Raw genomic sequence first — 17,475 nt, 5'->3', positions numbered from 1 at the left:
CGTCAACGGTTACATACCCTGTCACCCCTACGATCATTTGGGATGTTCCATTCGTGGTGCGATTTCAAAATACAGCTATAGGCAGAGGTAGGGAGACTGAAACAAAGTTGTAGTGTTCCCTTGTTTGTCTTGCGTGTTGAAATTTGAGCCACGATGATACACCAATAGTATATGAGCGAGGCGTAGTTGGAGGTTATGTGCACGCAGTATTATGTGTTGATATGGAATATAGCACCACGGCTGAACACAATACGATAATGAAGAAACCTTCAGAGGATAGCGTACAAGAAATGTTGGAGCTAGTTCAGCGACAGCAAGTACACGACGGGGATTTTCGTGGTCGTGTTTTCAACCCCTTACCAGCAATTGGAACTAAACGCGGACCGTCGATCGGTGCTTTGAATGGGACCGGTAAAAATAAGACTAAGTCTAATGCTCGCCATGTACAACCCAAGTTAGAACGGGAATCGACAATATTTGATTTGAAGCAAAGCAGATCCAACAATATAGGACCTAATCTCAGCACAGACAATCTTGATATCTCCCCCAAATTAAAAGGCGATCAGAATGTGCTTAAGTGTAAATCTAAGGGGAAACCAGCCCCTCGTGTCCCGTATGCGATGCGAAGGGAAGGCACCAACTATCACTTGCCTCCGCTCTCCAGTTTTCAAATGCAGGACATATGCGACATTGAGCGACCTTCGGCACCGTCTCCTTTATCGAAGGAATTCTACACACATGAAGAGGGAATAAATATAGACTTGAGTTCGAACAATAACAACCAATATGCTAAGTACGCCGAACTATGTGATGGAAGTTCGACGTACGACACTAATACGGGATATTTTCAACACACTAATAATGGCGGACAAGAACGATTGTTACCGTGGTCTGCAACTGAAGCTATGGACAATGAAGAAGGTGGTGCACAAGAACAGGATCAGCCATACGAAAGACCGAAAACAGCCAGGGGGAGAAGGAGAGATGAACGCGAAGTTATAGAAAGATCTACGCCAAGAAGTAGGTGCTCATCAGCCAGTGTTGATACTGGTATGATAACAGAAAGGCCCAAAACAGCCAGAAGTAGGCGTTTTGTTGACGGTGACTCTAGCGATGCAAGGCCGAGGACTAGAGGTCGAAGGCGTGAAATCAGCGAACAGGACGCTTACGAACCGTATGAGCGGCCGAAAACAGCAAGGGGCGGAGGGAGGCGGAGGGGAGAACAGGGCGAAGTGAGTGAGGATGAACCATCGGAAATACAAAGAGCATTACGAAAACCCAGGCCTAAGAGTCCAGGACCCCATCACCCTAGATATAGAATGGTGAACACGAACTCACGGTCATCCTATGGTGAATTCGACGAGAACGGGATTATTGATAATGTTGCTGTGATGAATTCTGCCACATAAAACCAACTTATCTACATTGAAAAGTGCCAATTTACCATATCATTTGTATATCTCAGGGCCGCTTTGAAACATGTTTATTTCTTAGGTTGTAGTCGCTTTGGCATTTTAAAAACAGTGTCCACTATATACGCGTATTAATAGTGGAGGATTATGCCAAAATGTGTAGTTGCATCTTTCACAGTCTGATATTGCAGCTTACATCTTTATATATGCTTTAAATATCGAAAACAATTTAAACGGTTGCAATAACTGCATGACGTACAGAATGTATTTTCAATATTATATTTCTTGTTAAGAGAAGCACATTTTTTTTTTTTACAAATTTATATCATAAAACTCTTTCCAGAAACAAACAGAAAATATATTCTGTGTTTATGTGTTTGTTTATCTCCAGACTTTGAACTAGGGGTTATAATACGTAAGCTATTTCTCATCACATAGTATTGGCCATGAAACGGCGTGAAATCGATATTGAGGTCAGCTCATCTCCAAGTTGTATGAACAATATTATACGTGTACTACTGGGGTAGTTAGTGAATAAGAGGGAATATTATTTAAACTCAAAGAGTTTAAAGAGATTGAAACCATGCACTGCTAATATTTACTGGACATACACATTTACAACCTAGTGGTCTTCACAAAAACACACCCTGTACACATATACTCGAAAACCGTGTTCTGGTTTAACTATACCATTGACCCAGTTAGTGCAGATCTTAACACTATAGTCACGCAGTGTTAGCCACAAAGACTACTTCAATCGTCCATAAAATAATCTCGTTGGCCTTGCTATTGAATGAGTGGGCTAATCGTCCCTCTAGTAATTCGATTTTATTGAGGAAAATAAAACAGTTGAACGTATCGTTTTCAAGTTCTCCATTTACAAAGAGCCATATTTACCGTAACATGTAAATCTGACAGTATGTTGTTTATACAGTTTAGCATTAGAGCTTTGAACACCAAGTTGCCATTGGCAATAACACGAATCACATCACATTTGAATCACAATAGGTCTTGTTATCTCCAATTGTGTGTACACATCTTTTTTATACTAAAGTTCAATTTCGTCATTTGGCTATGTTACAGCACATGACTTTGCGTTATTGACATACTTGTTGTATCTAAAACAATCGATATATAGATTATACTACATGTACCCACAAAGGATACGGGTATAATGAAAAAAATAGGGGGTAATTTGTTTTGCTGAAGTAACTGATTCTCGGTGAGAAGACCTCAATTGAAAATAGTTGACATGTCGATGACTTCTTATTCATGGGATATCGCACAGTGTCCCCACAGGGAACCGTTCAAGCGATCAGGCGTCTTTTCTTTAAGCGATCGTAAAAACGCTACTTTAGATTGATACTGAAATTCAGCGAAGCGGTAGGCTTGTTTACCTGTGGGAGAAATTTGTCTTTACCGAATGAGATAACACATTCGGCTACAATTGATTGTATATTCATGGGGTCGACGGTGGTTTAGTTGACTCTGTATAGTCACAGGGTCGCGTGGTTGTGCCTGTTTTTACTGTATGCAATCGCGGCCACAAAAGGAAAGATTATTTGTAAAGATATCCACGTCTACTGGGTCATCGAATGTTGCATGGGAAAGGTGACCACGGATGAGAGTACTTGTTTGATAGAAGGCACTAATTAATATTATGTTTTGATATTTTTCTATATTTTTAATATGAACACATAATTAGACCAAGATAATACTGGAAATATACATATGTATAGACCAATTTTTAAAAATTTCCTTTCGTCTTTATTTTTGTATAAAGAAGCCAAACCCCAAAGGAATACATTGTTTATGGGTGGTGTAGGTATCCTTGACAACGGAGTGTATGAACCATACTGGGGTCACATTAATAGTTGTTTCAGAGGCATTTCGTCACGGTAGTTTAAAACTATTATTAAATAATTTATTTTCGTTATACAAAAACTAGATGAAATATTTGGTAAGTGTTGTTGAAGTGTGTATAATTAACCAGAGATAAAGTATAATATGATCGCGTATATATATTTATAAAGGAGTGTCTCTGAGACAAAATACACGTCGTAGTTTTTTGTCTTTTAGAGGCCTTATAGGCGTGTAACATATTGTCGATAAGAAGGATATGTTTGGTGTGGTTGTTTTGTGTCCTTTGACGAGCGTGGAAACACCTTTCCTATACTCTAAGCAGGAGGCGATCTAAGGTCACAAATCTTTTGCAATTGGTGACGTAGCAACAACAACGCAAAAAGAAAAACGCTTTGACTATATCTACGGTAAGTCCAAAAAGAAAGTATTTCTTCAAAGACGATTGGATAACATGAAAGGAATTGTTTTGGCATTCAAATGACTGGGACATAGGTAAGTCTTTAGATTAGAATCGTGTTCACTTATAGAGAGTATTCAGCGCTGAACACTCGCTATTCAACATAACCAGTAACGAACAAAGCTATGGCACGACAAATCGATAAGATTGGGTCCATACTGAAGTATAATGTCTATGACCAACGGCAAGATTAATCTCAACGAGGTAAGGTATGTATGACCAGCGCCAATACACAGTTTTTGAAACCAACTTAGCGGTTCTCAGTTCCTGGTAGATAACTGTATCGTCACACTACGTTAGTCGGTAGCTTCGACCAGCACCATCACTGCTGCGTTGAAAAAAAACAACAGAAGACTTATTATTAATACGTCTCGTCACTAGGATACCAACTGCATGGTTTTCATTCTCCCAAGTAACGAGATGTAAGAGAACTAATACAATATCATGATGTGTGAAAACAAGCGCGGTGCGTTTGAATGAGTTATTTTCATTAACAGATCCGTCTAATATTGACAAACATTCAAAGAGGCCGTACCCCGCCCCCCGTGTTTCCTTACCACGCACGAGAGGTACGCTGATTGTACAGAACTCGGCAACGCGCGTTGAATTCACCATGTCGGGTTTCAATCGCTTGACGCACGGCCCCAGCAATAAGCTACTGTCGTAATTGAAAGGCGTCGTAATTTCGTTTCATATATTTTTTACTTAATCATAATAATTCGATTTTTAGTAGTCGGGAATACTAGCCAGGATTACAAAGAAACAAAATTTACTACTATCGAAAATACTGCAATGGCAATTCTGGAGTGTTCGATGAATTGCCATTACATGTTTTATATCTCGACGCGGACTAAATAACTCGGCGGATCGAAGAATTACATTTGTAATTAAATAATTCGTATAGGTTTTTAGAAACGTGGTAAAAATCGCAGAACAGTGTCGTACACATTAATTTGTGTAAAGTTATTATATTCACCCTGTGAACGTTATTCTGCCATGTGTCCAAACCATATTTATTAGAAAATAGCCAATATGATGTGACAAGGACTGCTATTTTCAACTCGTTGGTAAAACATTATTTAAATAAAATCTATTCTCAAAAAGCAGATTAAAACATTGTAAAAAAAAAGGGTTGTTCATATCACGGTGGAAATAATTTTAGTATTACCTCCATGGTCATATTGAGATAAGATATGATATATGCACCATATAAACCAATGACAACACCGTGGTAACAAAATTGAAAAATGGCCGACATCATGATTATATTGTTTTAATCGACAGTACAACATAATGCATTCTGGGTATTATCATTTCACATAATTTTTAAAGTAATAAAGTTAATCGAATTGTGTAGCATACAGATGGTATATCGGCTTTTGTTGTAAATTGTGTATTTTCGAAATGTAGTGTCCAATATATATATATATATATATATATATATATATATATATATATATAACACCTAACACTTCCTGGCACAACATATTATTGCATATGACCAAATTTACAAAAGAGCTATTTAAATACTGTAGAATACTTTTCAACTCAATTTATAATTCAAGTTATTTCAACTTTATTTACAAGTGCTTATAGCGACTGTATATTGGAAGAAACCTCATGTAGACTTGTTTCATATCGTATTCAAGTTGTCTAATGTCCCGTAAAAGTGAAGTGTATGGTGTTTTCTATTGTACTGTCTATATGACATACACCATCCCTGAGATGGTATGCCGCATTAGTAAGTGACGACGATTTTTACAGTGAAGACATCAAACTTCGATTTGGTCACATCACGTATACATTTGTTTGTGTTGATCGCATGGTATTCGTAGGTCGGTACATTTTGATTTACATTTTTGACATATTTTGCAAAAAAAGATGTTAGTACCAATCATCATGTTTAAAAAAACATATGTCACGTATAGAACTATTAAATTACCACTCAATATAGCAATATTTGACGGAGCCATCGATACAATATTAGGATGTGATTATCGGCCATTTTTATTTTGTAAGATCTGTGTTGGGTATTGCAAACATAGAGCTGATAATGGACGTTTTCTCAGTTGCTGGAAATCCAGTTGTTTGTTTCATCGTTGCACAAAATGGTCCGACATTCAGCCAACAAATACACGCGAACAACCGTACTTGTCCAGGTTAACGTCAAATCCATCGAAAATGACATTTCATTAATTCACATGTAATTACAAATGATTACAGGCTTTCTATTTAATTTGATCGTTTTGACATGTTCGATCGTAATGAGTCTCAATTTCTATTTCAGACCTCGCATACCCCGAATACGTATATCGCGTGAGCCACCAATGAAAATATTGATATGCGCATACAAATATAGTTGGGTTCATCTACTTGTTTACTTCCACGTGCAGACAGTGAAACGGCGTAGTTTTATTTTTCAAAATAACATTAGTGATGGGTGCGTACTGATACTAATAAAGCGAATATACGTCTTATTCAATTGATATCATACATATCTCGGGTTAGTAGGCTGTCAGTCTCCACTGATCCGATACAATACCATTTCATATTTTTATAACATAAAACGCCCATTTCTGCTTCAAGCTGTCAAGCACAGAAAATGACAGTTGTCGTCACTAAGATACAATAATAAACACGCCGTTTGTTGTCCGAGGTCACGGCTGTCGACAAAGACGGTAATGACATTATCTGGTTAAATAGGATGAAAACAATCAGCCTCGCGTGGCTGTCAATACTGAGTGTATGCAAACTTGACCTCACAGTTGTCAACTACTATATTCACTTTTATAAAGAGGCCATCGGTTGTTTTATTCTGTTCTTTTCGTGGCAGAAGTATATTCGGTGAAAGTTAACACATCAAACCAAATTGGCATTATGTAGACATTTTCTAGTTGCGGAGTATTGCACCCAGGGAGATATACATGCACAGAACAGGAAACATAGAATCCCAAATCCTACTTAAATTTGAAAATTAATTATAAAACAGAAAATTAAGATTCATACAATGCCATTATATTCCAGACTAATAGTTACGGGTTATACTGTGTGCCATGTTGTTGAAAGCCACTTTTTTATTTGGGAAATTTAGAATTGATTTCTAGTCCTTTTCATGGACATTGAACCCATGTCAACAAGAAGATGAGGCCAAATTGATGATGGAATGTTGATATTTGTTTCTATGGAAACAGTATTGCCTTTTTCGAAAGATGTTTGATACATGGCCATAACTTATTTAATCCAACCAATGCGGACACTTTATTACAAGTATTACCCTTCCATTTAACTATTATTGCATGATGACAAATAATGAACCAGGTAATAACATCAATGATGTTTTAATTGTTTCCACAAACCGGCTATGAATAGGTTATTCGACAATAAAAAATACAAGATGAACACTAACACAGCATGAATAAATAAATTATCCCAATTTTCTACATCAGATTGGTTATTGCAGGAAACGACCATCGCATAGAGAAGGTGACGTCATTAGGGTGTTCATCATTGCCACCACAATCGAGCTAAAGGTCACTGTGAAGTATACTAAGAGCATAGAATCTATTGTATCGTGCCAGTGTTATTAAATAAACTGAAAGGTAGCCAGCGAAAATGCATTTGAAGGTTTCTTTAGTTATTTTATCGATCCAATTGTATGAGTGGACCATGCTTTAATAGTAAACGCTCATGGAATTCATTTGAGTCTTACCAGTGAAATTGGGCGTGAAATGACATATAAGGGATGGGCCATATTACGCATCGGGCGAGGGAGAGCTGCGTTCAAATAACACCCTCCTACACACGGTACTGGCCAAGTTGAAATCTTCCCGTCCGCAGAAAGTAGTACACCTCTCCCAATTGCTTCTAGTTATAAACGTGGCCATGGCAACAACCTCAACGTTTTCATATGCCGACTATACCTATACAAATACAACTGAATGACAACGTCAAACTGATGTTTCATGCTGAGCTTGGAAAACGGAAAAATGTATACTAGTATTTACTCTTGGCTGAATCGTAGGCTAGGTCGGCGACAGTCTGCGGGCAAGGGGTCAAACCCTATTTATATCCATCCATCACTTTATGTTCCATCTAAAAATATCTTAGAAATGAACTGACCAAACTAACTTGCACAAATTTGATATGTCATCTATCGGTATCGGAGATGTTATCGAGACGTACGTAAACCAATATTTGCCACAAAATTCATCACCAAAACTGTATTACGTGTACTGTGCATTTTAAGGCATCACCGTACCGCGTTTCGCTGCATTGCCAATATGCCTACCGGCACTGTTCGAGCTATTTAGCGATGTCATGTCGATCAAGGACACCTCTAGAATTAGTTAACGAGCAGTTACGATTCACGGTCAATCTTATGCTCTTCTTGTAAGCATTTTAAATACCGTGACGACTGACAACGAGAACTGAAATATCAGACCTCGCCAAGGTAGGCATTCTCATTCTCGGCGTTGTCATAGAAACATCTGTTTGATATTCTCAACTCGCCTTAGGAGTTCCGAGGTCATTATTAGTGTAAGTCAGATTTAATACACATAATACGTTAGTTTGTTCTTCGTTTATTTTTTTTAATAATGGAGTCGATGAAGACAAAATGAAAAGTGTATATCGAGTTGTTGATTGAAGTGACACACCTGGAGTTTACCTACTAGTATACTCGAAAACCCTAAGAAGGGTTACAATACACAGGTTCGTCGAATCATATCGTTGTCAGCGTTATCACCTGTCAGATCACCTACTCGATGTATACTCGGTCACAGTAAGTATAAGGCACAAACTGTTGCAGCCGGGCAACTATGTTTGTGACCGAAACCAAGAAAATTGCATGAAGAGAGGACTGTGTGTTTAACATTTATTTCCCTTCTGTCAACAGCACTGGTCTTTGCTCTGTGCCTGCTTATTTTATACAACACTACGTGCTGAAGACCATTTCTTCGGACCACTCAGGTATGTGACTTGATTCAAACTCCTTTTCATTCAAATGTCGTTTACTGGTACAGAAAGAATAAGTAAAAAACATCAGGACACAAACCTGCTTTGTGGTCTGTGGCTGTCACCTTGTTGAGCACGATTCAGTCTTCGTCAAGGCCATAGAAACATATATGTGAATCCTAATTAAAAAAATAAACGGCTATTTATTCGAAGTGTTATTATTATTTTGTATTAATTACATGGCCGGTAATTAGATTAATTGCGTATTCGGGGCCTGTGTGCTATTAATTGCATAAACGACCTCTGATATCATTTAGTTCATGAGAATCGTTTGCCAACGATAATATAGTTGCGAGTGAAATAAATGATGTCCTTATTTATGTCCATCTCCTTGTTTTTAGAGTAGATGAAAGGTAAACAATCTTTTGTTAGCTCGTATTTTTGTTCATTCAATTGTACTCCATGAACTGGTCAGGGTTGGTAGGGCTTTCAAGACCCAGTTGATTGTCTAAATAGCCACTGACGTGATCGCATCGCTTCCATTAGCTCGTGTCGGCGTTGTTGTAACTGACGGTTCAGTAGTCTGCTGTCGTTCGCTATTTGTCCGTACAGTGGCTCAGTTGAAAACAAATATTTTGTTACTTATCGATCAATGCTCACTTCCACAGCAAATTGAAGAATAAGGAAAAGGTAGGCTTCACTGTGAAACAAAGCAAATATAAATAATTAATATGATGTAGAACTTTCGACGTAGAAACCGCGTGAACATCCGACACACATACCGTGTTTCCAATCGCTAAGGACATCCGTGACTCATGACAGACAGATTGAAAGTATTTGTTATCGCAGCTTCTGATATCAGGTTGTATCGGTTTGGAAAAATCAACATGGAGCCGGGAAAAGCGAAGAACGTGTCATTGAAGCCAATTTCGTACGAAAATGTGGTACAGCGACACAGAAATAACGATCAGGTTTTACAAATTATGCAATTTATACGGGACCAAGACACACATCCAACGCGTAGATACCGGCGAGGAGGTGAGTTGGCACATTTGAGGAAACCGGCGCCATTGCCTAGCATAAGAACAAAACACACCGTGACTCCAAGCTACGAGGTTCGAACACCCGATAGTGACGAATCGGGGTACAACGACATGATCGATTCGGACTCAGACTATGAACTTGATATGTACAGCAGGACAATTCCCAGCCCTCCTCGGGCACACACACCTACGGATATATTTGATTACGGTGTCTATGGGGCAAATTCACGAGGATTCGCTCGATCCCATCGTAGCTATCATTGTGAAAGTCACAACAGAAATGATCACGTACGAACTAGACGTGGGAACACAAATAGAAATATAGTTGGTAGTGTTAATCACTTGCCGCCTATCGGAAGACCAGCAATACCAAGTAGACCGTCAGCACCAGCCCCATCATTTACCCCACCGTTACCAGATGCATTGGACGACTATGTACCAGAGGATCCAATCGACTACATCGACCAACAGTAATGGAAACGTCGGTAAGTCTTAGTGTATCCACTACCTGGTCTAGGATGACATACTTGCTCCAGTCGTACGATACTGGACTTGTTGTTTTTTATACACTAGTATCGTAAACATGTGAAAATAGTAGTTTGTCTTGATTGATGGAAGGTTGTCGCGAAATCATCCCACCATTTCGTGAAAATACCATTCTCACTCGCCACAAATAATAATGCTACATAATAAAATTCAATGAATTGATGTTATCATTAGAAAAAAAAACATGGCATATATTTGATAATACTATAACACACTATAAATATATTGCGGTCAGTTTTCGGCTTGACCAAGTAAGTGCTCCTTAATGGCCAGTTATTATTACAATGACGTGACCCTTCCCCTTTGTCTCGGTGTAAGCATTGACACGCCCGTGGCCATGAACGCAGTCTCTGAGACCACGCGTTTTTTTCGCGCATTATTCTTCTTTTTACTACCATGTGAGTGGTTATTGCAATAGTGTGTTATGTTGACTGCTTCTTGTCGCACCTATGCCACGCGATGCCTTCTATCATTTAAATATTACCCCACGACTTGCAGCAACACTTTCTTTCAATGTCCCACCGAAACGAAATGCGATATTTCGACAAGAAGATTAAGTTCTTACAATTCTCGGTTCCAACGTTTTCCTTCAATGAGTATTAATAATATTCTTTTATATATTATTCTCTTCCAGGGAAGCCAGCACGTGGCGACTCCGTGTTCGAAGCCAATGTATTGAGCCCCGTGTTGAGAATCGAGTTCTTTGTTCCGATGGACGCTTGCTTGCTTGTCAATGGGTTGTTTGCCGTCTCCACATTCATGGCATATTGACCACGCGTAGTGGTTCAAATGAAGTCGAAACTGGTCTCGCAAGAAGGAGAAAACACATTTAATTCGTCAAATTCCGCGACCGCTAATGTCGCGCCAAATTCCACTGACTGTACAATCAAAAACATGCACGGTTACAAGGATAAAAGGGTTCATCGTCCTATACTATAGCCCTTGTGCACGCCAGACTTCAGGGTGGGTTGGGTCTTTATTTTTTCGTAATTGTACGTGTTTATCATTATAATGAATTTCTTGACTTATCTCCGAACGTTTTCAACTGATCAGCAAAATAGACCTTTTCATCGGAATCTCAATGTTTCGTGGTCTTAATGTTTTATCAGTGGACAAACGCCACATTGTTGAGACAAAATATTTTTTACTGACATTGAAATTTCACTATTTTGATATTTTGAGCATATTCGAAGGATTTTAAGTTCACGAATTTGCCAGTAATATTACTATTCTACATGTTCACGTTGATTTAATTTCACGAATTTCGCTAATTAAACAATGGTGAATAATTTACAGTAATTTAATTGGATTTGGTAAAAATGGTTATGATGAACAAACACATGCGCCATCTCATAACTGCATTCTCGTGTAATATCTACATTTCTACCAACATTTGTCCAGATTACAGAGTAGTTGGGGGGATTTAGTGCCTCTCCTAAAAAAATCTCCGGGGTCACGGGGTTAGAGTAAGTTTGCATCCAAGGAACGCTAATTACAGGCCTGCATTGGTATAAAGAGACATTTTAGGATCAGTAAGATGGATTGTGGCACCAGCCTGTCGCCGTTATCGCTCATTTTATCTATGAATTGTACGCAGTGCACAGTTTCAGATTCATGGTCAGAGACAGTATGCGAGATATCACGATAGTATATCAATAGTATGATTATACAATTATCCTATCTGTATCCATGACGATAATATCTGGCATGATCGCAGACCTTGAAGGATTGTGTTAATGCCAGTTATTGATTGAACTTTATTTACAAATGAGTGTTAGGAAAACTTTTATTTTTGATCAAAATTTTCTTTCAGCTTTATTATTTATCACCATATTTGTTGTTATGACGTAACAATATTTCACAGATTATTGAAGCCACTGCAAATAGTATATTTATACCTGTGTATACTGTAGTTACAATTATTTGTCAACAAAGTTTATTTAAAGTACCACGAACCAGCAGGATTTGTTACTAGACTGATTAACTAACTGCTAACTGAAAGGGTCACGTGTTGTGTCAACGAGCAATAAACGTCAGTATGCATTCTTTGAATTGATGGGTTTATTGGTTATTTTATTCTTGTTTTATTGTCTAACTGGATCACTGTAATCTGTCTCGACATCGTCTTAGAAGCCTGAACATTTATGTCGACATTTCCCCATAGTTTTGTTTTATTATATAAAATATAGTTCCCCATACTTGTTGACTAGATTTAATTCACCATTTTTCGATCAAATGGCCTCCGAATTAGTGAAAATCAAAACATGCTTGTTTTCAGTTAAGGAACCACGACTGGTACCTTCTTCTTGTATTTACAGTGTGTTACTAACTTGCATGGCACCATGCACGGTTACTAAACAAGAGCCGTGATGGAACCGCTAAATACCTTTGGCGTAACCTAGTACTCGGCGAAACATCCTTAATTTGCAACCTTCTATCTTAATCTAAAACAAAAACATATCATTTTTAAAACTGTGCTCCAGTGGCGAGAAAATAATTGTGGGTTTTTGTTACCCACCTTTCAACTTTAATCCGTTCAGTGTGTATTTTGACCATTCATCACATGGTGAATGGACGACGTAAAACATCTTAGTAGTCCTTGTCACCACGCACACAACGATGTGTTTGTTCCTTGTGACTATTGTGTGACACTTAATATTTACGTCAACATTCTTTGAATAGTGTGCCGCGTATACATCCTAAAACTACTAAACTACTTGGCATTGATTAGTACCCAGCATCATACACACCTCAGAAAATGGTCTCCTGTATCACGGCATGTTATAAGCAATTATACAGTTTTCTGTTTTTATAAAGTACAGGCTTTTGTGTATTACTTCCGCAATAAGAATAGAGGCGTGACGCGGTAGATTTAGTTGGAACAAGCTGGAATTGCACAATGCTTCCCGTGACACGCACATTGGTGAATGCGGATATCTTTTCACGGTTGTATTTACAAATCAATATATGAATCAATTTAGTACAATTATAATGAGATCGTATTAGATCGTGAGAAATAAGAACACATTGCCCACATTATCTCAATGATGCCATTTATTCACTCGGCAACTGGGCACAATCGTACATATTTAATGGAGAAACCAGCGATAAGAATGCCACCCATAGCTAGCAACCCAATATTATAAGATAATATAAGATAATATTATATAATATAGCAGCAGGTGTTTTGGCTACAAGATTTTGTTGATAGATTAAAAGTTACCAAGGTGTTTTATCTTTGTATCAGGGGGCGGTTTTAATTAAATCAAAATAAATATCAAGCCCAAATCCTGGCAACCACTTAAGATAACAGTAGTAATAAATCAGTGTATGGGAGATGCGATAAAGGACCATTAGTAATGTCGTTACCAGCTATATATGTACAACGTGGGGTCACAGCGTTATGAATACGTCGCTCTACGAACGCTTCTATCCCACGAAACCTTACCCAAAATCGATGCTTCTCATTTTGGCTCCACTTAAATTCGATAAAATCGTTCAAACATACAATGCCCAAGTTCATATCTTATATTGGCGAATTGATTTATACGTAACGTGCAAAGCGACCTCGATCATGAACAAACATTGGTAGTAGAAGTCAAGGCTACCTTGTTTGTCACAGCTACAATTTTGTATTGATCTACATGTGTATCTTGATCGTTTATTTCGATTATTTTATTTCGTTCTATTTATATATAAACCATAATTTAAAATTTAAATTTATAATGCTGCTTTTTATTTGAGGAGTTCATAGCAACCGACCAGTATAAGGCCGGTGTTCATAAAGCGCTCTGCTCATGCAGGTGTGCTTACCTATCGGGGATTAGGATATTACATCATTGTGTACGCAGGTTGGAACATTTACAAACACATCCTTGTCAAATAGAAACTTATCTACGGAGTGACAATAAAACTAATTATGTAATTACTTAATATTCTAATTAACCACAAACAGGGGGCTAATATTGATCACGACACGTCACTTGCTGTCATTGATCGATGTCGAGCCGCAGCGGACACGAAATTCGATAATTATGAATTAGTTATTTCAGAATGAGGTCACCTGATTAAAAATAACACATTCATGCTGAATTTAATACCGTAAAAGTAGCTTCTTTATGTGAAAATGACGTATTACTTCCCCATCCCCATTCGTGAAAAAAACAACGACTTTGCCGCATCGTGTTATTTGCTACCAGTTTTATCCGGAATGTTTGTTATTCTTAAAATGCAAGTAGTGTGACAACCAATGACACATTCATGGTAATATCGGCTTATCGATTATCGCCCACTCTAGCTAGAATACTAGCTATAACGTCAATATCGCCAGAGATAGTGACCTTGAAGCTAACCACCCACCAGTGTTGATAATCATTCTACCCATGGAGGTAGAAAAGAGAAGGAGTGATGACGCTATTGTTTCCGCTGGTTTCATGATGCTTTGGATTTGTTTACTCACATACACAATGTAATTAGTTTGCAAACACGCTGTACAATGTCACAGTTAATCGGCTTACGTGTTTCGGCTGTATTCGGAAGCTTCACGAAGATTCTCAACGCACTGCGCATGCCCAAACAGATAACAATAATACAGAATGCAGTGAAAGACGTACGCTGAGTGTACTCAACGCCCGAAATCTATTACAACAAAATGCGCGATTTTAAACATCTGCACAGTTCTGCACACCAATGAAAAATGACGAGTCAAAACATCTTGTTATAATCTTATCATGTATATTTAAATTTCACTGCGGAAATTTGCGGGATTTTTTTAATCAATGTCCAAAGTTGGACGACTATTGCGATGTAAAATATCAGAAAAGAAGTAATCACACATCTTGGTGGCGTCCGTATGCAGAATTTCCGGTACCTACAAGTGTGAAATGACCTTTGTGATCTGATAAAGGTCATTGCGCATGCACAATTCTTTTATTTATGGTTTGCGCATTCAATTTTATAGACGATGTTTAAACGGAATTTATTTTTTTCAGTTCTACTCTCGTTTTCTTGTGTAAATAAGCGGCTATCATCATGTAGATAAAACGACTTCTAAACAAAAACAATAAGTGGCTTAACCAGAGCGAAGACAAAGGATGTTTATAAGATTAACATGGGCTTAAATAGCGTCCTCACTCCTTCTCTTTTCTACCTCCATGTTCTACCCAACAAAACAGATATTAATCATATTAATATTTATAAGTGCTAGTTGATGCCGATCTATCATGAACGTCGATTAATTTAGATAATTATGTGAAAATGGTAATAAATGTATCAGTAATATGTATAATTTCACGTAAAGAACGAAATGTTTTCATAGATAATTAATTAAATGATTAGTTATTAAAAACCATTATAATTTCAAACATATGCTCTAAGAAAATATTTCAGAATGTACATTCCAGCACGAAAATCGACACCCGACTTAGAGGGCGCTGTATGTTCAAGTGCCGGGAAGCAAATCCACCCGATTGTAATATAGGAAGCCACGAGTTAATTGTATTCCACATTTTTGTCAACTGAACTTTTATTTTAAATTTTTTCAAGTACCATTTTTCAAGTACAAGCAGCCTGGTCTAAGAGATAGCAACTACAAAAGGTAAATACCAAATACAAACTGATCGAGTGTTAACCAGCGCATGTACTGACTAACAAACAAACATGAGTGCACAGAGCTGCTATGACGTACACATCCCAGGCCACTCAGCCAAAACGTGGGATAGTTTGATTTTGGAAATGGTGGCTAAGCACGTTGTTGTGAATACCATTTACATACCCTTACATAGACCATAGTTGCTGTCGACATAGGAAGTAAAGTAAGCAAATAACACCGAATAAAAGGCAAGGTAAAGACTATGTCTAATTATAGTAAACACGTACTGCGTGCGTGACTCGAACCGGCGCTCGCGCTCGCTGTGTGACGCGGATCGCGTGGACGGGTTTCATGTTCTCTGCACGTAATAAGCTCGGTTATTAAGCATCCTTTTTTGGGGATGCCCGGTGGCCGAGGGGAAGACGTGTAATGGCGTGAAGCTAGGCGATTAGGTGCCGTACACGAGCGCCCGTTAAAGTCATGCACGCAGTACGTGTTTACTATAATTAGACATAGTCTTTACCTTGCCGTTTATTCGGTGTTATTTGCTTACCTTACATAGACCATGTTTTTAAATCCCGTTTTTTCATACCCTTTCAAAACCATGTAGTTGTAAATGATTTTTCATACCGTTATATGCCCTTTCAAGACCAGGCACACTTTTAAACCATCCCACACTGCGGAGGGGCGAGCTTTCATCGATTAAAACGGTGTAACTAAACATAATCCATCCTACACTGCGAAGGGGCGAGCTTTACATGAACCATCCCACACTGCGAAGGGGGTGAGCCTTCGCCGATTAAAACGGTTTAACTAAACATAATCCATCCTACACTGCGGAGGGGTGAGCTTTCATTGATTAAAACGGTGTAACTAAACATGACCCACCCTACACTGCGGAGGGGTGAGCCTTCACCGATCAAAACGTTGTACAGATAATACATGATCAAACAAAGAAATCTAAATCATGTCGGAGCAACCATTTATTGTATTATTATTGTCAGCAAATAGTGTCCAAAGTCCAAGTTTATACTACGAGATTAGAATCATTGATAGATGTTGAGCAATTTACCCTGATAGCAGTATGTGGTTCCAGTCGACATGTGCATATAAAAAAGAGGTCAAGTCCGCAATATCTATAACAGTAGTTATTAGTATTATTAACAAATCTTATTTCAGGATAAAATTGAATAGAAAAAATACAATATCCCATACCAGGTAAGTCTTACAAAACGACAAATACAAGATTTTATTATTGTATACTGTAAAATGCCTAATTTTCACTGGGTTTAAATTTCACTGATTTACCATTTCAGGCATATTCAGTGGGTTTTAAATTCACTGTTTCGTCATTTAGATAATGTGTTCTATGCTAAATTTTACATGTTCACTGTGTTTTAATTTAGCGCATTTTTCCAGTCAGCGAAATAAGCTAAATTAAAACCCAGTGAATAATTAACCCCTTTACAGTACCTTAAAGCGGGGAGTCGTCACCTGCGCATGCGTCAGATGGCCATAGCGTGTCATTGTTTACAAACAAGCGTCTACCCATGAGCCTTTGCGTTTTTAGCGTGTGTTGTTATCGTCGCTTGGGACTCGGGTGCGCAGGTG

The 17,475-nt window shown here is 38.1% G+C and overlaps 1 protein-coding gene across 3 annotated transcripts; it reads left to right on the top strand.

The window, feature by feature from the left end:
• Window positions 1-3,639: 3,639 nt before the first annotated feature.
• Window positions 3,640-12,326, top strand: LOC100376154 (uncharacterized). 3 transcript variants are annotated; one of them, XM_085493463.1, is made up of 4 exons: window positions 3,640-3,682; window positions 8,627-8,700; window positions 9,354-10,213; window positions 10,909-12,326. In XM_085493463.1, the coding sequence occupies exon 3, from the start codon at window positions 9,501-9,503 to the stop codon at window positions 10,200-10,202; it is 702 nt and encodes a 233-aa protein (XP_085349589.1). In that variant the 5' UTR covers window positions 3,640-3,682; window positions 8,627-8,700; window positions 9,354-9,500; the 3' UTR covers window positions 10,203-10,213; window positions 10,909-12,326. The 3 variants fall into 3 exon arrangements, with proteins under 3 accessions (XP_085349589.1, XP_006813603.2, XP_085349588.1); XM_006813540.3 differs by lacking the exon at window positions 3,640-3,682 and adding an exon at window positions 3,807-3,941; XM_085493462.1 differs by lacking the exons at window positions 3,640-3,682; window positions 8,627-8,700 and having other exon boundaries at window positions 9,192-10,213.
• Window positions 12,327-17,475: the final 5,149 nt, after the last annotated feature.

The sequence above is a fragment of the Saccoglossus kowalevskii genome, chromosome 2 (genome assembly GCF_978046115.1).
Source record: "Saccoglossus kowalevskii chromosome 2, keSacKowa6.1, whole genome shotgun sequence".
Taxonomy (NCBI): Eukaryota; Metazoa; Hemichordata; class Enteropneusta; family Harrimaniidae; genus Saccoglossus; species Saccoglossus kowalevskii.
Note: the sequence above shows the minus strand (reverse complement) of the source record. Positions and strands in the feature narration are given on the sequence as shown.

Coding starts and splice junctions, on each gene's coding strand:
- LOC100376154 (XM_085493463.1), top strand. CDS start 9,501: ATGACAGACAGATTGAAAGTATTTGTTATCGCAGCTTCTGATATCAGG.